General features: G+C 38.8%; 1 protein-coding gene across 4 annotated transcripts in view; it reads left to right on the top strand.

Annotated features, from left to right (window-relative positions):
• asap2a (ArfGAP with SH3 domain, ankyrin repeat and PH domain 2a) overlaps positions 1–22,547 on the top strand; it is a 164,836-nt gene that overhangs the window by 120,687 nt on the left and 21,602 nt on the right. For all 4 annotated transcript variants that reach the window (XM_078213169.1, XM_078213168.1, XM_078213167.1 and 1 more), the window contains exons 14-19: positions 6,229–6,395; positions 14,295–14,428; positions 16,942–17,036; positions 18,493–18,682; positions 19,811–19,896; positions 20,286–20,401. In XM_078213169.1, the coding sequence (XP_078069295.1) occupies positions 6,229–6,395; positions 14,295–14,428; positions 16,942–17,036; positions 18,493–18,682; positions 19,811–19,896; positions 20,286–20,401 (788 nt within the window). The remainder of the gene's footprint in view (positions 1–6,228; positions 6,396–14,294; positions 14,429–16,941; positions 17,037–18,492; positions 18,683–19,810; positions 19,897–20,285; positions 20,402–22,547) is intronic.

The raw sequence follows: 22,547 nt of genomic DNA, 5'->3' as shown, positions 1-22,547 counted from the left end.
GGGGGGAGAGAATTCCAAAGATTCACAGCACTTTGAGTGAAGTAATTTCTCTTCATTCCAATCCTAAATAATGGGGCTCTTATCCTTCAACCATGCCCCTGTTTTAGATTCACTGACCATCAGAAACTATCTCAATATCTACCCTATCAAGCCTCTTTAGAATTTTGTAGATTTCAATGAGATCACCTCTCATTGTTCTGAATTCCAAAGAATGTAGGCACGGGACAACTCCCTCATCACAGGGACCAGTTTGGTGAGCCTTCATTGTACCACCTCCAATGCAAGTATATACCTTCTTAAATGTGGAGACTAAAACTGTTTACAATATTCCAGGTGTGGTCCCACCAACACCCTGTACAGTTGTACTAAGATTTATTTATTCCTATTCTCCCAATACCCTTGCAATGAAGACTGGATGCCATTCCCCTTCTAACTGCACCTGCATGTTAACTTTGTGTTCCTTATACAAGCACACCCAAGTCTCTTTGAACATCAGCACTGACAAGTTTCACACTTAAAAACAAATCTGTTTTTCGATTTTTATGACCAAAGTGAATAACTTCACATTCCTAACATAATTCATCTGTCATCTTGTTGCCCACTCATTTCACCTGCCTGTATCTCTTTGCAGCCTCTGTGTCCTCCCCACAGCTTCCTTTTCACCTCGCTTGTATCATCAGCAAACTTAGATACATTACAAGCTGTCTCTTATAAGTCATTAATATAGATTGTAAATAGCTGTTGTCCCAACACTGATTTGTGGCATTCCACGATTCAGTATCTGCCAGCTTTAAAAAGTCCAATTTTTCCCTATTCTACTTTTTAACCATCAACTAATACTTTGACCGTGCTAATATATTATCTCCAACTCCATGAGCCCTTATCTGGCCTATTAACTTGTTGTGTGCCACGTTATCAAATGCCTTTTAGAAATTCAGGTCTATTACATCTACTGGTTGCACTTTGTCTACCCTAACTGTTATATTCTCAAAAAACCCATAATAAATTTGTCAAACTGTATTTCCTTTTAGTCAAACCATATTGACTTATTGTATTTATACAATGCTTTTCTAAGTACATTGTCAAGACTTTCTTAATAATAGATTCCAGCATTTTGCCAACAATTGATGTTAGGCTAAGTGACCTGTAGTTCACTGTTTTCTCTTTCCCTCCTTTCCTGAAAACTATTGTTACATTTGCGAACTTCCAATCTGATGGGACCATTCCAAAATCTGAAGAATTCAGGAAAATCATAGTTGGAGCATCATTATCTCTGCAGCTATTTCTTTTAGAACCTTAGATTGTGGGCCATTTGGTCACTGGGATTTGTCAGATTTTAGTCCCTTAATTTTCTCCAATATTTTTATTTGATATTAATTTCCTTAATTTATTCACACTTCTTAGTCTTTGGACTACTGTCTGCTTCTGGTATGAAACTTGTATCTTTATCTGAATTTTTTTTTGTTCCCACCCTCCGAACCACCTGTCCTGGTGGTGGGGGGAAGGAGGGGACATATTGTCTTTTGGATCAGTCTGATCAGCAACTCTTAAACCTGTTGCAATATTATCAATCTATAAATCAATAATTATAACAAATATTAAAATTATCATGATTTAACAAAGCAGGATGAATGGGTTCCTTTGCAACAGCTAGATAGTTCAAACCTGGGCTTGTCATGCTGGAGATGATGTTTTTGTGGATGACCCTGCTTCCAGAAGTGGAGGGGAGACTTATTCTGTTATTTCCAGTATTGTCTCAAATTCAGTTTATTGGGATGACCTCTTCTCTATATACCACAATCCATAGAATACCTACAATGCAGAAGGAGGCCATTCGGCCCATCAAGCCTGCACCGACGACAATTCCACTTAGGTTCTATATCCATAACCCCACATATTTACCCTGCTTAACCCCCTGACATTCAGGGGCAATCCACCTAACCTGCACATCTTTGGACTGTGGGAGGAAACAGCCACCCAAGGCCGGAATTGAACCCGGGTCCCTGGCGCTGTGAGGTAGCAGTGCTAACCATTGTGCCACCATGCTACCCTCAATCAGTATTTATGATCTAGGTTCTAAAAAGTTGGTATGTAGTGTAAGCAAAAATTGAAAAGAACTGATTTGTAAGAGGACATGGAAATTTCTCCATCTATGTAATGATCTCCTTCCTAACTGACAATTGCATTTAAGAATACAGCCTCTTTGGTATAATTGGCAACCCAGAAGTTAGATTTTAGGGCAGTTAGCTTCAGATGAGTTTGAATTAATATATTTTAATAAGGCAGTATTGTTTAGTTCAACTTGTTATTTGATAATGTTTGCACATTGCTATTCAGATTGCTGTAAAACCTTTCTGACACTTTATAAAATTAAATTGTGACCACGAATCCAATGATTTGCAAAATGTATTAAGTGGAATTCTTCTGCACTGGCAATTTGGGAACACATTTATGGTTTAAGGTGCCCACAGAACGAAAAACACCCCAATCACGCAGTGCTGGGTAAATGGCAACCATGGTCTCAATTGTGGCTTCCAACTACTGCAATCTGCTGGAGTAATGATAGTGTTTATGGTCCAAAGTTATCAACAAGCTAAATTCAACTCTGTGATTTTTTATATTTAAATGTTAGGTGCAATTTTTCCCTGAATTAAAGAAGCTTAACAGAGAAGTTCATATGAAGCAAAAAACAGTTATTCAGTAAAAATACTTTGTGTTGCTCCATTATTTTGCTCCTTATAATTGAGCAGCTTCTATTTTATATATCCATTTTATAATTACCATTGTACTACATTGAATTGCCAAGAGTGACGTGCTGAATTTACTTTTGTGATCTAAAAGTTCTTATTCGAATATTAATGAAACCTGGGGTACTCAGTGTTCAAGGGCTTTAAAATATATGCAGCCTTGTTTGTCGTCTTTATTGAAGTATAGGCTTATTAGCTAATCACAAGAATCAAAGGCCCCCTGATGATTCATTGATCTATCCAGTTTTTAGCCAAGCCATATACACCAATGTTCAATTCGTGGTCTCTGTTAGTTAGCTAATCTCAACTGTGATAGTGTTGGGGCTCTACAATTGTACCCAATTCCTTTGTGGTTGGAAAATGAAAATTGGCAAGCTTCCCTACTTTAGTTGCCAACACAGCTGAATGTATGCATGGGTGGATATCAGATGAAGTCATTCACACATACTTGAACCATAACATAACAGCCATGACATAACAGGCTACAAGATGAAGGCATGTAAAATTGCCGGCACCAATGCACCCTTCCCTGATGAGCTCAGTGCATTCTATGCCCATTTTGAGCAAGAGGTCAACGAGACATGCACTCCACCGGAAGCCTTGGACAAACCTATATTCGAGGTCACCATTGCAGACATCAGTGCAGCCTTCTCAAAGGTCAACCCGTGGAAGGCAACTGGTAGGGGTATTTGCAGACATATTCAACCTCTCTTTACAACAATCTGAGGTCCCTATCTGCTTCAAGAAGATAATCATCATCCTTGTACCAAAGAAAAGCCAGGCAGCGTGCCTTAATGACTATCGTCTGGTGGCTCTGACATCCATCATTATGAAGTGCTTAGAAAGATTAGTCATGGCATGAATCAATTCTGATCTCCCAGATTGCCTGGATCCACTACAGTTTGCCTACCGCTGCAACCGGTCCACAGCAGACGCCATCTCCCTGGTCCGGCACTCGACCCTGGAACACCTAAATAACGAAGACACCTATGTCAGACTCCTATTTATCGACCACAGCTCTGCCTTCACTATTTTTCCTATGGAAATCATCTCCAAACTCCGTGGCCTGGGGTTTTGTCTGTATAGCACGCAAGAAACAATACTTTTTCTGTAGACTAATGCATGTGACAATCATCTTACCTGTCCAATTGACATTGATTCAGGCTACCATTGACAAAAACTTGGAAAAATTAGTTAATGATGATAAACAAAGCAATGGAGGTGATCATCTCCTGAAAGTAAGATCCAAGCAGCCACATATTATTCAAAATTTCACAAGTCATAACTCAAGCAACAGAAATCTTAAAGGAATGGAAATGTGCAGTGTTGACAATAACAGCTTCGAGCACATGGAAACAACAGATTATGCTAGTGTAGAAATAGAGTTCAAGGTGGATGGAAACAAGCACAATAAAATTATCATCCCATACTGAGTTGATTGCTCTGAAACCATCATAAAGAAGCACATAAATCTATCTACATTTTTAAAGAACCATATGAATAAGGAATGATAGATCAAAAGCATTATATGTAGCAGGTCCAATAAAAGAGCTCATTTTTTCCTCTGCCCTAATGCCAAATGCAAAGACCAAGCACTAACTAAATCAAACATCAGATCATTTGTGACCAACAGTTCAAAATTCAAAGGGATCTTGGGCATCATGGGCGACTTAAGCTGCTATTCTGAGAAGCCAAAGCAGGATAATTAGAAAAAAATCCTGGGGGGGGGGGGAAAAAAAAGTTATGAATCAATATGGTCAGTGGAAAAGACAAGATTAAAGAAATATGAACAAGATAATCAACAACCAACTTCACAGGAAAATTGAGAAAATGATCTGGGATTGCCAACAGTTATGAATACTCTCTCCTGTAGAAGGGGACCTGAAATTCTTGAATCAAAACTTGAAACCAGTCTAGTGTCTTTGTTTTATCAGAATACTTCAAAATCTAAATTCACATTCAAAATCGATCAAGGGTGAAACAGTTATCCAAGTAGTAAATTGCCTCCTTATGGATGAAAAAGTGCAAACAAAACACAGATTTCTTCATTGGGCTGATTTAAGTAATTAATAATAAAAATAAAACCAAATGGACCACTCGGCATTGATGTAGGCATTGGATTTGGACCCAGCAAAGTGAACCCATCCAAATCCTTCAGGGGATCTGGTTTAGTGGGATAATCACTAGACTATTAATCCAGAAACTCAGCTAATGTTCTGGGATCCTGAGTTTGAATCCCAGCACGGCAGATGGTGGAATTTGAATTCACTACGAAATATCTGGAATTAAGAATCTACTGATGACTATGAAATCATAGGTGATTGTTGGAAAAACCCATCTGATTCACTAATTGTTCTTTAGGGAAGAAAATCAGTTGTTCTTACCTGATCTGGCCTACATGCGACTTCAGAGCCACAGCAATGCGGTGGGCTCTCAACTGACCTCTGAAATAGCTGAGCAAGCCACTCAGTTCCAGGACGACTCGGGATGGACATCAAATGCTGGCCCGACAATGACGCCCATGTCCCACGAATGAAAACAATACAGTAAAAAGAATTAGTCAGTTTTGATTCTAAACACTGGAAGCAAAGCACTACTCAAAAACGCAAAGCACTACTCAAAAACACAAAACATGTGATCTATCATATTTTCTAATCCAAGGATACCAAACCTCTTCATTAGATTGACAGAGTGGTTAAGGATATCAGACTGAACCCAGACAAAAAGTGTTCAACTCTGCCACCGCATTATGCGATGATATTGCATATTGATAATGATATTGACCATCACCCAGAACATAATGAAAAATAAAATAGAAAATAACTTGCATTGTTATTTATAAATCTTGTTAAAACTCCAAAACAAAAACTCCAGATTTTTTCGAACATTAAATAACTGTTGTGATATCCTAACACTTTTATGTTATATATCTTACTATATTGTAGTCTTTCAATTTGTTGTTCATGTTCTGGAACTGTGTAAAGGGATTTTGAATAAACTAACATTCGTATTAGATGGTGCATGACTCATTTGTATCCTAATAATCCCACAATTTCTTTACTGGTCCCTACAACTCTATTTTGTGTGTGAGCCTGGTGGTTGAATGAAGTCTTTTCAGGTCATTACCTGCTCCTCTCCTGATCTTGAGGATTTCACTGGTGTTCACCTTGAGGATAAGCCAGGCTGAGGCTTGAAAAGAACATTGTTGAATATAGTGCAGTCAAATACCAGAGTGTGCTTATTCCATGTTAAATTGTATCCAACAAATGAGGAAAGAGGAGGAAAATAGCTGAAAAGTAATACTAATACCATGAAAAAGTTGGAAGCTTATGGTACCTTTAAAGTACTGGAGATTCTTGAGTACTATGTCAAAATCTCTAGGACATGGATGTAGTGTTTTAATTGTAATCATTATCTTGTATAAAAATACTTCCTGTTCAGTTCCATATGTCTAAAATATATCCCATTTTCCATTCTTCAGTTGGATGTCCGTTTTGCAGAACAGTAAAGAAGAAGCTTTAAACAATGCTTTCAAGGGAGACCATAACACAGGAGAAAATAACATTGTCCAAGAGTTAACAAAAGCGATTATTGTAGAAGTACAGCGGATGACTGGGAATGATGTTTGCTGTGACTGCGGAGCACCAGGTAATTTGTGTTAACAATTAAATGTTGATCAATGGATTGTTAAATCAAGGAAGTCAGTTCTCAGTCACTAATACCTTTTCACTATTGTGACGTTAGTGTACCTTTAAGAAATGTTTTTCTTTGCAGTGATAAGCAGTTTTAGGTTTAGGAGGGACATCAAACTGAAACGAAGTCTTTCCCTCTATCTCTGGTTTTGAAAATTCTGCTGGTTAGCTGAAAGCAAAGCTGCTTGTCTTTCTGGAGTGGAAAATCTGCTGTGGGTGGCTAATTTGCCTAAAGAGTCTCTCTCTCCCTGGTATTCTGGGAAGCTGTTCTGACTTCAAACTGTTCTGGTGTATTCAGAGGGCTGCTAGAAGCTACAGGGTTGAGAAGTCAGGGTTTCAATTCTCCAACCAAAGGACTCAGTTTCAGTATCGCGTGAGCATTATCCTTTGCTGTGTTAAACCTGTGGAAAGGGTTTTGTGTAGGAGAAATTTTGTTTGATTGGAACATTTTAGATATATTTGTTAAAGGTTATACATTATCGTAGTTGTTTTGTTTTTATTTGTATTTAATAAAAGTTATTGCTAAGTTTCTTTCTATACATGTTAACTGTATTCATAAATAAACTTCTGTTTGATAAAAGCTCCCTAGTGGGTCATTTGAACCATACCTGAAGTGAAACATATCATGCTTACCCTAGCCAAATTCAAAGTGCAAAACTGATGATCCAGGCGGAGTTTGTAAAACACTTTGGAGTTTCTGACCTGAATCATAACACTATTTATATCCCATTTTTGGTTTTGACTACACATTATAATTTTCATATCCTTTATTTTAATATCCATCTGTCCTATAGTATTAGAAAGAGCAGATTAATGTATTGCAACAAAACCAGCGCTTCCGCAGTTGGGACTTAAAGTTGATAACTACATCTGAGAGGCTTTATGTACCATGCAAAACATACATGATGAATGCATAGAATATTTGATGCAAAAATATAACATTTTTCAAGTTTTTTTGTCATAGTTTTGTTTTGAACTGTTGGGATTCTGTGAATCCCCAGTCATTTCTTGGAGTGTAGCTTTTGATTCAGTTAGTGAATTTCTTGCATTTTAATCAACTGCCCTTAGCACACTCCTGAATCTCCTACCAAAAAATACTTCCTAGTTTCATTTGACTCAAGAAATTGTTGTCTTGTTGTCATATTGTTGCTACACCATAGGGAAGTGGAGTATTTTCAATACTGATGGAATCTTGTGTTTTCATATGATTTTTGAAGCATCAATATCTATTTTTTTTTCTATGATGAATAGACTATGGGCATCCCAGTGCTAAAGGGATAGGTAAATAGATTGTTAACCACATTGCACAGTATAATCATCTTGCAGCATAGAGATTTAGAGAGGAAGTTTAAGGACCACTGTGCCTCAGTATCTCTGTCAGGAACTCAGTAGTATTTGTAAAGCTTCCAAATGGAGAAATACTTGTTTATTGAGCAACACAGTTTAAATTTTACAATTGTACATAATATCCTTGGTAGATCTGTCCTTGGGAAGTTGATTGCTGAAACAAGTGCAAATAAGCACCAATAGGAACACAGCTTTGCTCATCTCAACTTCAATGCTGGTGACTGAGGGGAAAAATTAGCAAGTTTTTTTTGGTTCTGATAATTATCCAATAGCCCATTGCTGAGAAGTATTTTTGTATGATTGTTGAGTATGGGCAGGTTAAATCTTCAGAGATTCCCCCACTGTTCCAAGTTTATTGGCTTACTGACACTAACTGTTTAGTTTTAAACATGAAGAATGTTGATGTTCTCAAGATACTGGAAGGCAGCCAATGCTTACCAGACCGTCCCTTTGTATTAGTCATTGCATTCAGAAGAGATAGAGGGGGGATTTTTCTGTTCGAATAAGTGTCCAAGTTAATTATATTGCAGGGTGCTTAAGCAGCCCAGGTTATTCCTGGTTTCAACATTAACTATTCAGGATTGCATTCGAGTACATTGCACAATTTAAAGAAAATTACAAATTTATGGAGAACGTTCTACACACACCTTTTCTCATTACAGAAGATGAGCCTGTCCAAATTCATTGTGCATGAAATATCCAGAAGTAGTATTTTAAGTACTTATTAACAAGTGTTTTTGTATTTAGGCATATATTTTGTGCAGAGAAGTTAAGCTAAGAAGTTACAAAGGAATTAACTGGAACTGTGATGAGAAAGTTGGATGGGGTGAAGTGAAATGAAACTCTTACTTCGTCCCAAGATTATGGCTTCCACTCTGAAAGTATTTCTTTATTGATGAAAGGAAGATCAAATATTATTAGATGCTTGGCTAAGGGGTGGAAAGCAAGAGGAGAGGTAAACCCTTTACAATAGCACAATGGGTGTGTCTACACCACATGGGCTGCAGTGGTTCAAGAAGGTGGCACACCACCACCAAATCAAGGGCAATTAGGGATGGAACACAAATGGACACCACTGGCAAGGTCAGCATGTCCTGCAAAATAATTTTTTTTAAAGTGGGATCTGAGCTGGGAGCTTTTTTTCATTTGTACACTTACATAGACATAGAACATAGAACAGTACAGCACAGAACAGGCCCTTCGGCCCACAATGTTGTGCCAAGCTTTATCTGAAACCAAGATCAAGCTATCCCACTCCCTATCATCCTGGTGTGCTCCATGTGCCTATCCAATAACCGCTTAAATGTTCCTAAAGTGTCTGACTCCACTATCACTGCAGGCAGTCCATTCCACACCCCTACCACTCTCTGCGTAAAGAACCTACCTCTGATATCCTTCCTATATCTCCCACCACGAACCCTATAATTATGCCCCCTTGTAATAGCTCCATCCACCCGAGGAAATAGTCTTTGAGCGTTCACTCTATCTATCCCCTTCATCATTTTATAAACCTCTATTAAGTCTCCCCTCAGCCTCCTCCGCTCCAGAGAGAACAGCCCTAGCTCCCTCAACCTTTCCTCATAAGACCGACCCTCCAAACCAGGCAGCATCCTGGTAAATCTCCTCTGCACTCTTTCCAGCGCTTCCACATCCTTCTTATAGTGAGGTGACCAGAACTGCACACAATATTCCAAATGTGGTCTCACCAAGGTCCTGTACAGTTGCAGCATAACCCCACGGCTCTTAAACTCCAACCCCCTGTTAATAAAAGCTAACACACTATAGGCCTTCTTCACAGCTCTACCCACTTGAGTGGCAACCTTTAGAGATCTGTGGATATGAACCCCAAGATCTCTCTGTTCCTCCACAGTCTTCAGAACCCTACCTTTGACCCTGTAATCCACATTTAAATTAGTCCTACCAAAATGAATCACCTCACATTTATCAGGGTTAAACTCCATTTGCCATTTTTCAGCCCAGCTTTGCATCCTATCTATGTCTCTTTGCAGCCTACAACATCCCTCCACCTCATCCACTACTCCACCAATCTTGGTGTCATCAGCAAATTTACTGATCCACCCTTCAGCCCCCTCCTCTAAGTCATTAATAAAAATCACAAAGAGCAGAGGACCAAGCACTGATCCCTGCGGCACTCCGCTAGCAACCTGCCTCCAATCCGAAAATTTTCCATCCACCACCACCCTCTGTCTTCGATCAGACAGCCAGTTACCTATCCAATCGGCCAACTTTCCCTCTATCCCACACCATCTCAGTTTCATCATAAGCCGACCATGGGGGACCTTATCAAACGCCTTTGCATCAATGATTTGATGGATATAAGAGGAATGATTCTGAAATTGGCTAATGTGAAATTAAAGGCATGGAAAACTGAGAAAAATAGTCAAAGGTTGCAAAAAGATCTGGACAAGATTGTGGAGTAAGCATGGTAGGTAGATGTCAGATGTGTTCAGTGTAGTTCAGAGAAATGTAAAATACATTTTGGGGAAAAAAGATCAGTGAAAGGATAAAATATTATCTTAAGTAATGGAATTAAGCTTAAAGATGGTCTGCACAATAACGGCATAATAAACATCAGTTTATTTGAATTCAAAATGAAAAGGGATGGAACAGTGCTATATGTACAACACCTGCATTATCTGATATTGTAAATTCTTTTTGGATGTTCTCCCTCTTCAAGTCTGCTATCATCACCCTTCTCCTCAAAAAATCAACACTTGGCCCCATCAACCTTGCAAACGACTGTCTGATCTTCCACCTCCTTTTCCTGTCCAAAGTCTTGAAGTGATCTGTTGCCTTCCAAATCCATTCCTATTTTTCCAGGAACTCCATGTTTGAATCCCTCCAATCAGCTTTCCACTCCTACCATAGTATCGAAACAGCTCAGATTCACAAATGACATCCTTTGTGACTGAGAAAGGTAAACTTTCCATTTTTGGCCTTCTCGACCTGTCTCCAATCTTTGACGTGGTTAACCACATATCGTTCTCCAACACCTCTCCACTGTCATCCAATCACTGGTAGGCCAACATTTATTGTTCATTTTTAATTTCCCTTGAGAAGGTAGTGGTGACCTGCCGCCTTGGACTGCTGCAGTCCATGTGGTAGAGCAGCCCAATGTTATTCGGAAGGGAGTTCCAGAATTTGGACCCAGTGACGTTGAAGAAACAATGATATAGTTCCAAGTCAGGATGGCATGTTCATTTGGAGGGGAAGTTGTGGATGGTGGAGTTCCCATGCATCTGCTATCCTTGTCCTCGTAGGTGAGAGAGGTCATGGGTTTGCAAAGTGTATATAGGTTGCAGCAGGTACTTGCAAGCTACTTCCTGCTACTGCACTGTTCCCCCTGATATACAGTAAGAAGTCTCACAACACCAGGTTAAAGTCCAACAGGTTTATTTGTAGCAAACACCACTAGCTTTCGGAACTGGCTGTTCCTTCGTCAGGTGGGTGGGAGTTCTCTGAAGGAACAGCCAGTTCTGAAAGCTAGTGGTGTTTGCTACAAATAAATCTGTTGGACTTTAACCTGGTGTTGAGACTTCTTACTGTGTTTACCCCAGTCCAATGCCGGCATCTCCACATCATGACCCCCTGATATACACCAAGGGTTTATCCTTGCCCCTATTTTTCATCATCATGCTGCCCATCAGTGACATCACCTGAATGCACGGGCTTAGTTTACATATATACATTGACACCCAGCTTTACTTCACCACTCGTCTTGACTCCTCCACATTTGCTAAATTATCAGGTTACTATCTGACATCCAGTACTGGACGAGCAGAAATTTCCTCTAATTAAATTTTAGGCAGAATGAAGCCATTGTTTTGGGTCCCTGCACCAAACTCCGTTCCCTAGCTACCACCTCCCCCATTCGGTCTGGTAACAGTCTGAGATTAAAGCAATCTGTTCACAACATTGGTGTCACATTTGACCCCAAGCTAAGCTTCTGACCTCGTATGCCATCACCATCATTTGTCATTCATGCCTTAATTACCTCAGACTTGACAATTCCAACATACTTCTGGCTGATCTCCTGTATTCTACCCATTGTAAACTTGAGGTCACCCAAACCTCTACTCCCCGTGTCATAACTTGCACCAAGTTCCATTCCCAATCACCCCTGTACTTGCTGACCTACTTTGGCTCCCGTCAAGCAATGTCTTGATTTATAAATTCACATCCTTGTTTTCAAATCCCTCCTCTGCCTACCTCTGTAATCTATCCTCTAGGATTTGTGCATTCTTTAATTCTGGCCTCTTGTACATCCTGATTGTAATTACCCCTTCATTGGTGGCTGTGCCTCAACTTGCCTGGCCTCCAACCTCTGAAATACCTTTTCTACATCCCCCCCCCCCCACCTCCCCCAACCTCCTTTTCTTCTTTTAGACCCTCTTTAAAACCTGTCTCTGCAGACCCTTAAAGTGGAAGCGTATGTGGGAGAAATTATTAAAAAAGGAAAATGGGATTCTGGGTTTTAATCATCTCGGCATTGAATATAAAAACAAGGAATTTAAATTTATAGAGTACACTAATTGGGTCGCAGAGTATTTTGGAACAACTCTGGTCGCGGAAAGTATATCGAAAAGAGTCATGAGAAAGATGCTTGGAATAAGGTTTTGTTAACATTCCCTCAGTTATATGGGAATGTGCTGTGAAGGGGACAAAGTTGCCATGCAGAAGTAGCTGTTCCTTTAAGAACTGCACATGTGGCCATGCAGAAATCTTACAGGAACTGGGAAATTCAAGAAATGGGCCATGCTTTGCAAAGGGAAATGAAAGGGACCATCTGAAAAAAAATTAAATCATTTGAATTTTCCCCAGTGGGATAAAAGATGGGATCTAATAGAGGTGCTCAAAATCTTGAATAGTTTTGAGAAGATAGATAAAATAAAAGAAAAATACTGCAGATGTTAGAGATCTGAAATGAAAACAAAGTGCTGGAAAAACTCAGCAGGTCTGGCAGCATCAGAAACAGAATTGGCAAGTTGAGTTCAACTGAAGTCGGAACGGAAATGTTTTACTTGCATTGGCTATTGAAGCAGAGCCTATCACATATATTAGAAGGAAATTGGATAACTCGTTGAAAAGAAAAATCTTAGAAAGTAGAGGGAAAGGGAAATTAGATGGTATTAAGTAGACAGTTCCAGTTGAAGGGCTAGCACAAGTAGGATGGACAAAATAATCTCTCCATGTACCATTAGTTCTAAGATTGCATGAGCATTTTATTCAACAAACATATTATTATTACATTAATTAAAAAATCATAAGTTGGTTGCTTAATTGCAGACATTCTCATCAATTATTTTGTCAATCTTAAAATGTTTGACATGGAGTCTTCAGCAAAACCAGCCTTCAGCTAAACCAGCCTACAGAAATGAAAGCAAGATTTACAGAGGTGTGCAGTTTCAAGTTAAAGATTGGAAATGTAATTGACAATATATTGTCATGAAATTGTCAAAAGGGAAAATTGTCTTTGCTGTAGCAAAATTACAGAACTTTAAACTTCGGGTGGGATTTTCCAGTCCTTCCCATTGCGAATGTCCTGGTGAGGGCAACCCCCTATGGTGGGTTCCCCAGCAATGGGATGGGCAAGCCACTCAAAACATCATAGACATCGGCAGGACTGGATGACCTGCTGGTGGCCAATGGCGAGCCGCCTCCACTGCTGGAAGACATGCCGCGGTTGTCCATGAGTTTACTGTTTTGAAAAATAATCATTGCTGTATGATCAGTTTCCATGTATTTGTATTTCGAAAGCTGTTTCGGTGAATTACTTTAATGAAATCAGTTTCACAATTTTCCGATTATAGTTACATTTACAGGTAATTAATTTGGCTTGGTACTAACAACATCTAACAAGTATGTGGGAGGAGTTTAACTATAATTCTCATGATGTCATGAGATGGAGGGTATGGTTGATTTACTTAATGGTATTCACCTGCCCATCATTCTAGTACGTTTGTAATAGCAAAGAATGACCAGTTAATCTGTTTTTGATGGAATGTATTCAGGGAGTAATGTTGGGTAGAACACAGGAGAGCTCTTCTCTTTGACAAGTGCAGTGGAATCTTAACATCACCAAGCAGATAGGATTATTTAACACACAATTCAATGTTGGCACCTTGGAGTGGTTTACTCCAATGTGAATCCAGATCTTATGCTCATCACCTGGCATGAGGCTTAAATCCACAACTTTTTGATACCAAGGTAAGTACAGCCGGTGGAGTCAGGCTGATGTGACTGTATTCCAAGTAGATAAAAATAAGCTCTTGTAAAGTAGGACATTTCAGTGGGAATTTAATTTGTCTCTGTTTTACGAAATCACTTAATCATTTTACAGCAGTCCAAAATCAATTTGTTTTTGAATCAACAGCATCAAATTGACAAGGAAGTGAGGTCTGCTAAAGGTTTTTTTATTGTAAAATACTGCATTAGATCCTAGTAATAATGCTTGTGTTTTGAAATTGACGTATGTTTTATTTAACAGACCCTACATGGTTATCTACTAATCTGGGAATTCTAACATGCATTGAATGCTCTGGAATTCATAGAGAGCTGGGGGTTCACTACTCCAGAATACAGTCCCTTACACTGGATGTATTAGGAACATCAGAACTCTTGGTAAGTCCCTTTTCAATTAATAATGTTGTCTTAATCCAAACTCTGCAAACAATTGGAGGAATAGTCAATGCAGATTGCTGTTCCACATCTTTTGCAGGTTAGATAGATTATGAAGGCCAGACCTCCAATTTATCTGAGGAACATAAAGATAAAATGGAAAAAGGAGAGAAACCATATAAGTGGGGAAGCATTCAAATGAAATGCAGTACAAGTTACACACATTGTAGTGTATGCAAAGGGAGGCAAGGTGAGGGCGACTAACCAACCCAGTCTCAGGATGTCGTCTTGTGTGTCTCCATTGTTACTCAATATTTGTTTCTGATATGTGGAGGCTATCTGGGCCTCTGCAGTTCCAGGTTATGAAGGGCTGGATCCATGAGGTAAATGCTTTTATTTACTGCTTGTAGGCCAGAAGGAGCAAAAATGTTTTCTTCAGGATCATTTGATCCTTCCCTCTATCCCTCATGGTGTCCAAATTACCCCCTCCATCCCCTGCCCTACCATTCCCACAGTTCCCTAATTTGCCAAGAGACTATACACAGAATTAAAAAACTACCTTGGGATCAAAATGAACCAAATAAAGGAGATAATAATGTTCTTTACCTGCAACAAAGAAGAATGATGCCACAACAGTTACCACACTCAGCTATGTTTCATTTGCTCTTATAGATTGGCAAGATAACCTCATGAATCCTATCCTTTAGATAACTTGAATTTCTATATCCAGCAAAGAAGTGGTAGTTAGTCACTACATCCACATCAGTTCTGAGAAATTCCAGTTCTATCACAGCAGGTTGGAACCTTGCTCAGCTTTATACTTTAATTAGCTTAGCAACTTCCTCTCATGATGAAACACTGAATTCAGTGGTCATGCCCTGCCATGAATTCTACCAAGGACAGCACACAGTAAGAAGTCTCACAACACCGGGTTAAAGTCCAACAGGTTTATTTGGAAATCATGAGCTTTCGGAGCGCTGCTCCTTCATCAGGTTGCCAATATGAAAAATTAACGTTAAAGTCACCCAGTTTACTGACATCAGATTTTTTTTTTCTGCTTCTTGGAGTGCAAGGAAGCAATCATTGTTATAATTTAGGATTTCACTCCCATGAGTCTACAGAATTTTGTCTTGTGACAGCCTATTATATCCTGAGATGACATTAAAGTCACCAAGAGGAACTTTCAAATCCATTATTTGATTAATTGATATATAGCGATCAAGAGAATGACAAAACTGGTCTTTTATCAACAAACAAGAGGAATTCTGGCTTTAAGGAGCCATTTTTATCATGGAGCACAGTTTAACACTGCAGATCTGTATCTAGAGACTATAATCAAAATCCTGCCTTTGGTCCATGTGATGTACTGGATCATGGATATGATATATTGCCCATTGTAGCTCCCTAGAACATGACACCCCCCCCCCCCCCCTTGGTGATGTGGAATAATGTCAGTAACTAACCAACTTGTCGAGGTGATGTGGTACATCATGATCATGAATGGCTGCTCTAGACTGGTTACCAGTCAACGCTAATAGGTTCATAGTTCTTTGAAATCTCAGATGAGCTTACCTGTGGAGGCTAAAAAACCTCAGTTTGGACAAGTATTTTGCCTCTTGGGTACCATTAATTCACAGAACCTTCTCTGAAATGGCATAGCTGGGCAATCGTATGAAAAACTACAAAGAATAAACACCCTTACTATGTGGTTCAAAAAGGTGACCCACCATCATATGCTCAGGGCAACTATAGATGGGCATTAAATGCTAACATTATCACTGATGCCCACGTATCAAGAATACACTATTGCTTTTCTACCAAACATCATGGTAATATATTTAAAATGGAAATAATCTACTTACAATTCCACCTAAAAGGTTTAACTGGTACTGCAGGTTTATGTGACAGGTTTGTCAAACCTGCATTTGTTCTCAGTGGAGCGATGGAGGTTGAGAGGAAACCTGATAAAAGTCTACAAGATTGAGAGGCGTGGACAGAGTGGATAGTCAGAAGCTTTTTCCCAGAGTGGAAGAGTCAATTACTAGGAGGCATAGGTTTAAGATGCGAGGGGCAAGGTTTAAAGGAGATGTACGAGGCAGATTTTTTACACAGAGTAGTGGGTGCCTGGAACTTGTTGCTGGGGGAGGTAGTGGAAGTGGATACAGTAGTGACTTTTAAGGGGCATCTTGACAAGTACATGAATAGGATGGGAATAGAGGGATATGATCCCCGGAAGGGTAGGGGGTTTTGGTTCAATCGGGCAGCATGGTCGATGCAGGCTTGGAGGGCCGAAGGGCCTGTTCCTGTGCTGTAATTTTCTTTGTGCTTTGTTTAGTGTTTTTTCCAACAGGCTGAGCCCAATGGAAATTCAGCGCATTTTGAAACAAGGTCTATCCATTCAGCAATGCATTTTGAGATGAAATCTTGCAAACCATTCAGCACTTTTAATATTCATATATAATAATAGGTTGGCTAAATGCATCAAAATCTAATGGGAGAAATGTTATTTTTGATAGCTAGCCAAGAACATTGGGAATGCAGCATTGAATGAGATCATGGAAGCTAGTTTGCCTTTGGATGAAACTGCTAAACCAAATCCCAATAGTGACATGTAAGTATACACAATTTTGCAGTTTATGAGAAGAAGCACATTTGAGTCTGGGAAGACATCAGTTTTCCTTTTATACTTTTTTCAAGAGTGCGTTATTATTGCAAAGTTTGTTCGGTCTTTTTTCCCCAAATTGACTAACCCTACAAATAATAAGAATGGATAACTCAATAGTCTGCATCATTTGAGAGTGATATCTTATTCTTTAAAATCTTTTTGCTGCTTTTGCTTATTTTGACTCCTCTGCAAATTCGGATTGTGTTATGGACATGATTGTCTTAGTGTGGAAGGTGGGGGAGAATTGGAAATCGGGCTTCACATCCTGCTTTCCCTACTAAATTATAAATGAAGTTGACCTTGTTATTGCTCCTTATTGCATGAGGCAAATAAACAAAGGGTGCCAAAGAATTTTTCTATACGGGATTACCGGTAGTATTGAATTCAGAATTAATATTGATGGGTCATTTATTAGCTTCAGAATTGAGGTTTCCAAGTAGAGTTACAATAAAAGCTTGAATGTTGCAATAAAAAAATCTGGGCTCAAAGGGATTGTATAATTTGTTGTTCTGAAAATGATTTCATGAGATTTTTTGAATAACTTAATTTGTCTCCATGTTAAATGTAATCTTCCTTTTTGATTCTAAAGTTGCTTCTGGAGAAAGTTGTGTTTTCTAAACTATCAGAGCTTTGCATTTATGCTCTGTGTTTTGCATTTTGAGTAGTTTCCCAAATGCTCTTTTTCTCTTGATAAGCATTGTTCATTTTTACATATTTTCTGATTTCCTCTTTGTTTAAATAGGTTACTTATAATGAAACTAGTTTAACATCACCCCATCTTTATCTCCTAAACCAGTAACATTTTGTTTTCTTTTTCTAAAACTATTTGGGATAAAAATGGATAATCTCCTCCTCCTTTGTGCTTGCGTTGAGTCCCTAATACAGTACATCAATGGCCTTGTGTATCTGCAATATTTATTGCTGCACTTTCAGTGGCCGCTTGTTCAGCTGCATGGGCCTTAAACTCTATAATCCCCTTCCTAATTCTTTTCACTTCTCTACCTTGTTCTCCTTTAGGTCACTCCTCAAAATCTACCTTTTTGACCAAGCTTTTGGTCACCTGTCCTAATATCTCTCTGTTCCTTGTTTTTAAACTTCGTCTGATAATATTCCTATGAAGCACCTTAGGATATTTTTACTTCATTAAAGTCACTAAGTAAATGCAAGTTGTTATTGTGACATATGTTGCATGTCTCAAATGGTTACTCCTAATTTTTTAAAAGAGCACCTTTATTGTCAGTGCAAATGACGACAAGTCCAACTTGAATGCTGGTTTATATGGGAGTTTTGTTTGACATAATTATTCCATATTTAATAAATGGATTTATTAAATTAATAAATAATATTTCTTGTACTGATATCAAAGAAGGTTTAGACGTGGGAAAAAATTCTTCTTTTGTAGGGTTGCACGGAAGGACTACATCACTGCTAAATACATAGAACGGAAATACTCAAGAAAAAAGTGTACTGACAATGCAGCCAAACTTAGCTGTCTATGTGATGCAATCAAGTCAAGGGACATCTTCGCATTAATTCAGGTGTATGCTGATGGTGTAGATCTCACTGACCCAATTCCTTTGGCAAATGGACATGTAAGATTTGTTTTCAGCTTTCTTTAAAAAAAGTTAGAGGATATGCTTACCTATGTGAGAAATTTGAAATGGTTGAGTTCGGAGGAAAATATGGAGTCATGTAAAGAAAAATACTAAGGGAAAGAGATCCAATGCTGAAAGAGAATCATGAACAGCTATTTAAACTGGGGGCTGTGTTCCAGTCTGACTCACCTGGATAAATTATTTTTGACTGATCTCTTATAGTATTCCTCTGAGATCGCTTGTGACTACAGTAAGATTGTCATGATTAGTTGTTATGGTGAAACTGTGACTTCATCTCCCCTAAACCTCTTGGGCTACTATCAACTAAGTATAGAGAAGTGCTATTAAAAAGGCACTTTGGAGTCAATTAGAGGTTACTTCTGATGCTGTAAGACACACGACCCTAAATCAGATGTTCCTTGTACACCCCCATCTGGTTTTGAGGTTGTTCTAAATTATAGGAGTCCAAGTGGTGATACCAATTGACCAAGTCCGGCAACAGCCAGCAAAGAATGACTGCTTTCTATTTTCCTATTCCTTTCTGAATAGTTTCCATTTACGACTGTGATATATGGGAAAATCAGTTAAGTGTGACATACTTTGCAAGTGGCAAGAAAAATGACTTGTCACAGATGTAAGAGTAGATTTTATTTTTATTCATTCTGAAGGTCTTAGGTCTTTAAATCAACCATCGTAATGAAATCATGCTGACAATGAAGGTGTACTGTGTCACATGTAACTAGTCAGAATTTGTAATCAATTCCTTAGTCAGCACGTGAACAGAATTAATTTACTGAACATTGAAACCCGTATGAGTCTGTGCTTCAATTATGAAGCCACAGTCTGATTTGTGTACGTGGTAAATCATCAAAAGGTAGTTAATTTTTGGCAAATCACAACCTAAGTTGCACAAAACTAGGTTCTTGCTCTAAGTACAATTAGTGGTGATTTTAAAAATCATTAACGGTGAATCTGCATGCATAGTAAAATGTGTTACTCTAGTTTCTTAGTTGATACAAGTTCATAGATTAACCAGTGTTTCATAATGTTGCAAAAGCTCATTTGATTTTATTTTTATATTTAAATACTTTTGCAGATAATTTGTTTTTTTGTATATGCTTCTAGGAACAAGGAGAAACTGCACTACATCTTGCTGTAAGATTGGTGGACAGAACATCACTCCATGTAGTTGACTTTTTAGTACAGAACAGGTCAGCACTTCGTTATGAAATGTTAAAACTAGTATGATGATGAGGCTAATGGGACTAAGGTCTGCAGAAAATTAATGCACTAACTTGCTTATCTGTTATCTTGATCACTACCCATCTGTGTGTACAGGCAACATAGTGTCAGTCTTACTCATGATTTGTATCTTTGACTAATCAGCATATCTGGTCTAAAACATTCCTGGATGAGAATGGGGGTTGTGAACTGGAAGCATTCTTGCTGATGATACAAGCATTATTTTAAACGCTTGTTTTATATTATTAGAAGGAAATTGCCATCAATGCAGGCCAAGCTTGTAGGTGCCTCAAGTGGTTGAATATCATCTTTTGAAATGTAATCCTATATATGAATTTGTTAATGTTTGGTCCAACAGTGGAAATCTTGATAAACAGACTACCAAAGGCAGTACAGCATTGCATTACTGCTGTCTGAATGATAATGTGGAGTGTCTCAAGTTGCTTTTGAGGGGAAAAGCCTCCATTGAAATAGGTATGTTACTTCAAAATCATGTTTCATTTAATATTGGAAAATCCCTTCTCTGATGAGGGTATGATTTGAAGTCCATATATAAAAAACAAAAATGTTGCAAACGTTATTTCAAGATCTGAAAAGAGGAAAAAAATAAATGTTTTAGATAGATGCCGTTTTTCAGAATTAGAAAAGAAAAATGAGGCCAGTGAAAATCAAGGAAACAAAAAACTTACAAATACTTCTGTGCATTAAAGTTGGGCTCAATCGATCATGGACTGTATTACATGTAGATCAAAGATTATTTGCATGAAACAGATTCTGAATGGTCATGCTGATTTAAGTACACTTTTCATTTATGAATTTGCATTAAAATAATACTATTCAATCTGATTGCTTAGATACATAATTAAAGTTATGAAGAAAGAGTTGCCAATATTTAAGCTTTTTAATTGGAACAGGGAAATCTAAGAATTATGGAAGGCAACCATTGTTTCCATAGAATCCTTTTAGTGCAGAAGGAGGCCATTCAATCCATTGAGTCTGCACCAAGAGAGCATTTTTACCCTGGCCCAATCCCTCAAAATATTCCCATAACCCTGTGCATTTACCATGGCCAATGCATCCAACCTGCATATCTTTGGACGGTGGGAGGAAACCGGAGCACCTGGAGGAAACCCACGCAGACACGGGGAGAGTGTGCAATCTCCATGCAGATAGTCACCCAAGGCCGGAATCGAACCCAGGTTCCTAAAGCTGTGAGGTAGCAGTGCTAGCCACTGTGCTGCCCTTGTGCAAGAATGTTCCTAATAATTGGTATGTAGATTGTAGATTTATCACTAGAAGAATGAAGGAGAAGTTATTTTTTGACAGCCGTTTATTAGAGCAGAGAATATATCATCACAAGTAGCTATTGTGGCAGAGACTATAACATCATTTAAAATAGAATTGTGTAAGTAGTTAAAAGGGGAAAATATAAAAGGTTGCAAATGAGACTAGGGAAATGAGTGACAGGGATAGCTTCAGTTGAACTGACACAGGCATGATGGTCTGAATGAGCTTGCACTTTGCTACGATTTGGTCATACACATCATGAAGTACAGTACCAGTCTGAAGCCAATTTTAAAACAGAAGTCTATCTGTTGCATGTTTGTAGCTGCATTCCTCCCCAAAGCGTTCCTCAAAAATGCATGTATGTCTCTTTTTATTTGTTATATTGAATTTGCTTATGAGAATATAGCAATACAAAAATAGCCCAACTTGGGAGCTAACAGTATAAAGGTAGTTCCATATCAGTTTGTGAAGCCATAAATATATTAAAGGAAACATCAAATTGCAACTCTTGTGTGGTTTCTGCAAATGCAACATATTAAAATCCCAGCATAAGTGCATAAAGCAAAAGTTGCCAATGCATATTCAGTTTCAAAACCCTGATCTGAACGAAGTACGGTGTTTCCATGTAATCATGGGTTCAGTGAGTCCAAATTATGAAGACACATTTATGCAGTTCTCTTTAATAAATTGAATTGAAGAGTTTAATCCAGATTTCAGTTGTTCATACGTTAATGTTGCTTAGTTTTCAGCTTACCATGCAGCATTTACCAAATCTGAAACTAAAGTTCTCTTGTGGCTGAAGTTCTGAAAACTGAATTACAAGTGTTTTGTCTATATCAGTTAATTTGAGAAAGTACCTATATGTAACTAAAACAAATGGGGCAGGGGGGATTTTCCCATCCTGCTGCGCTGCTTTTGTAGTGCAGTGGGCCAGGAGACTCAAGCGGAGGCCATTTAACGTATTCCACGCTAGGCACCGCAGCCTCAGCACGTCTCCCAGCACCAGATTTCCGGCGCTGTCAGTTCTGCGCTGATTTCTGGTGGGGAGCCATGGAGATAAATAATTTATGCAAAAGCTCATTCTAATACTATTTAAATATCATTAGCGAGCCCGGGATCCCCAAAACCAGGAATATTTCACTTCAGCGCGGTTTATATAGCTCCCATTTGTGGGGAGCTGGCAGTCCAACTCTGCTGGAGTGAAGGTGGGGGGGCAATCGAGGCCCCCCCCAGCCTGGGCCCCAGGCACTGCTCAATGGGCAAAGTGCTAATGTGCATGGGGCAGTGTCAAGGGGGTTGGGCCTAATGGATAGGGCCTCAGGACTATCCCATT

The sequence above is a fragment of the Mustelus asterias genome, chromosome 5 (assembly GCF_964213995.1).
Source record: "Mustelus asterias chromosome 5, sMusAst1.hap1.1, whole genome shotgun sequence".
Classification (NCBI taxonomy): Eukaryota; Metazoa; Chordata; class Chondrichthyes; order Carcharhiniformes; family Triakidae; genus Mustelus; species Mustelus asterias.
The sequence above is the reverse complement of the archived record's forward strand: the minus strand, read 5'-3'. Positions and strand labels throughout refer to the sequence as shown.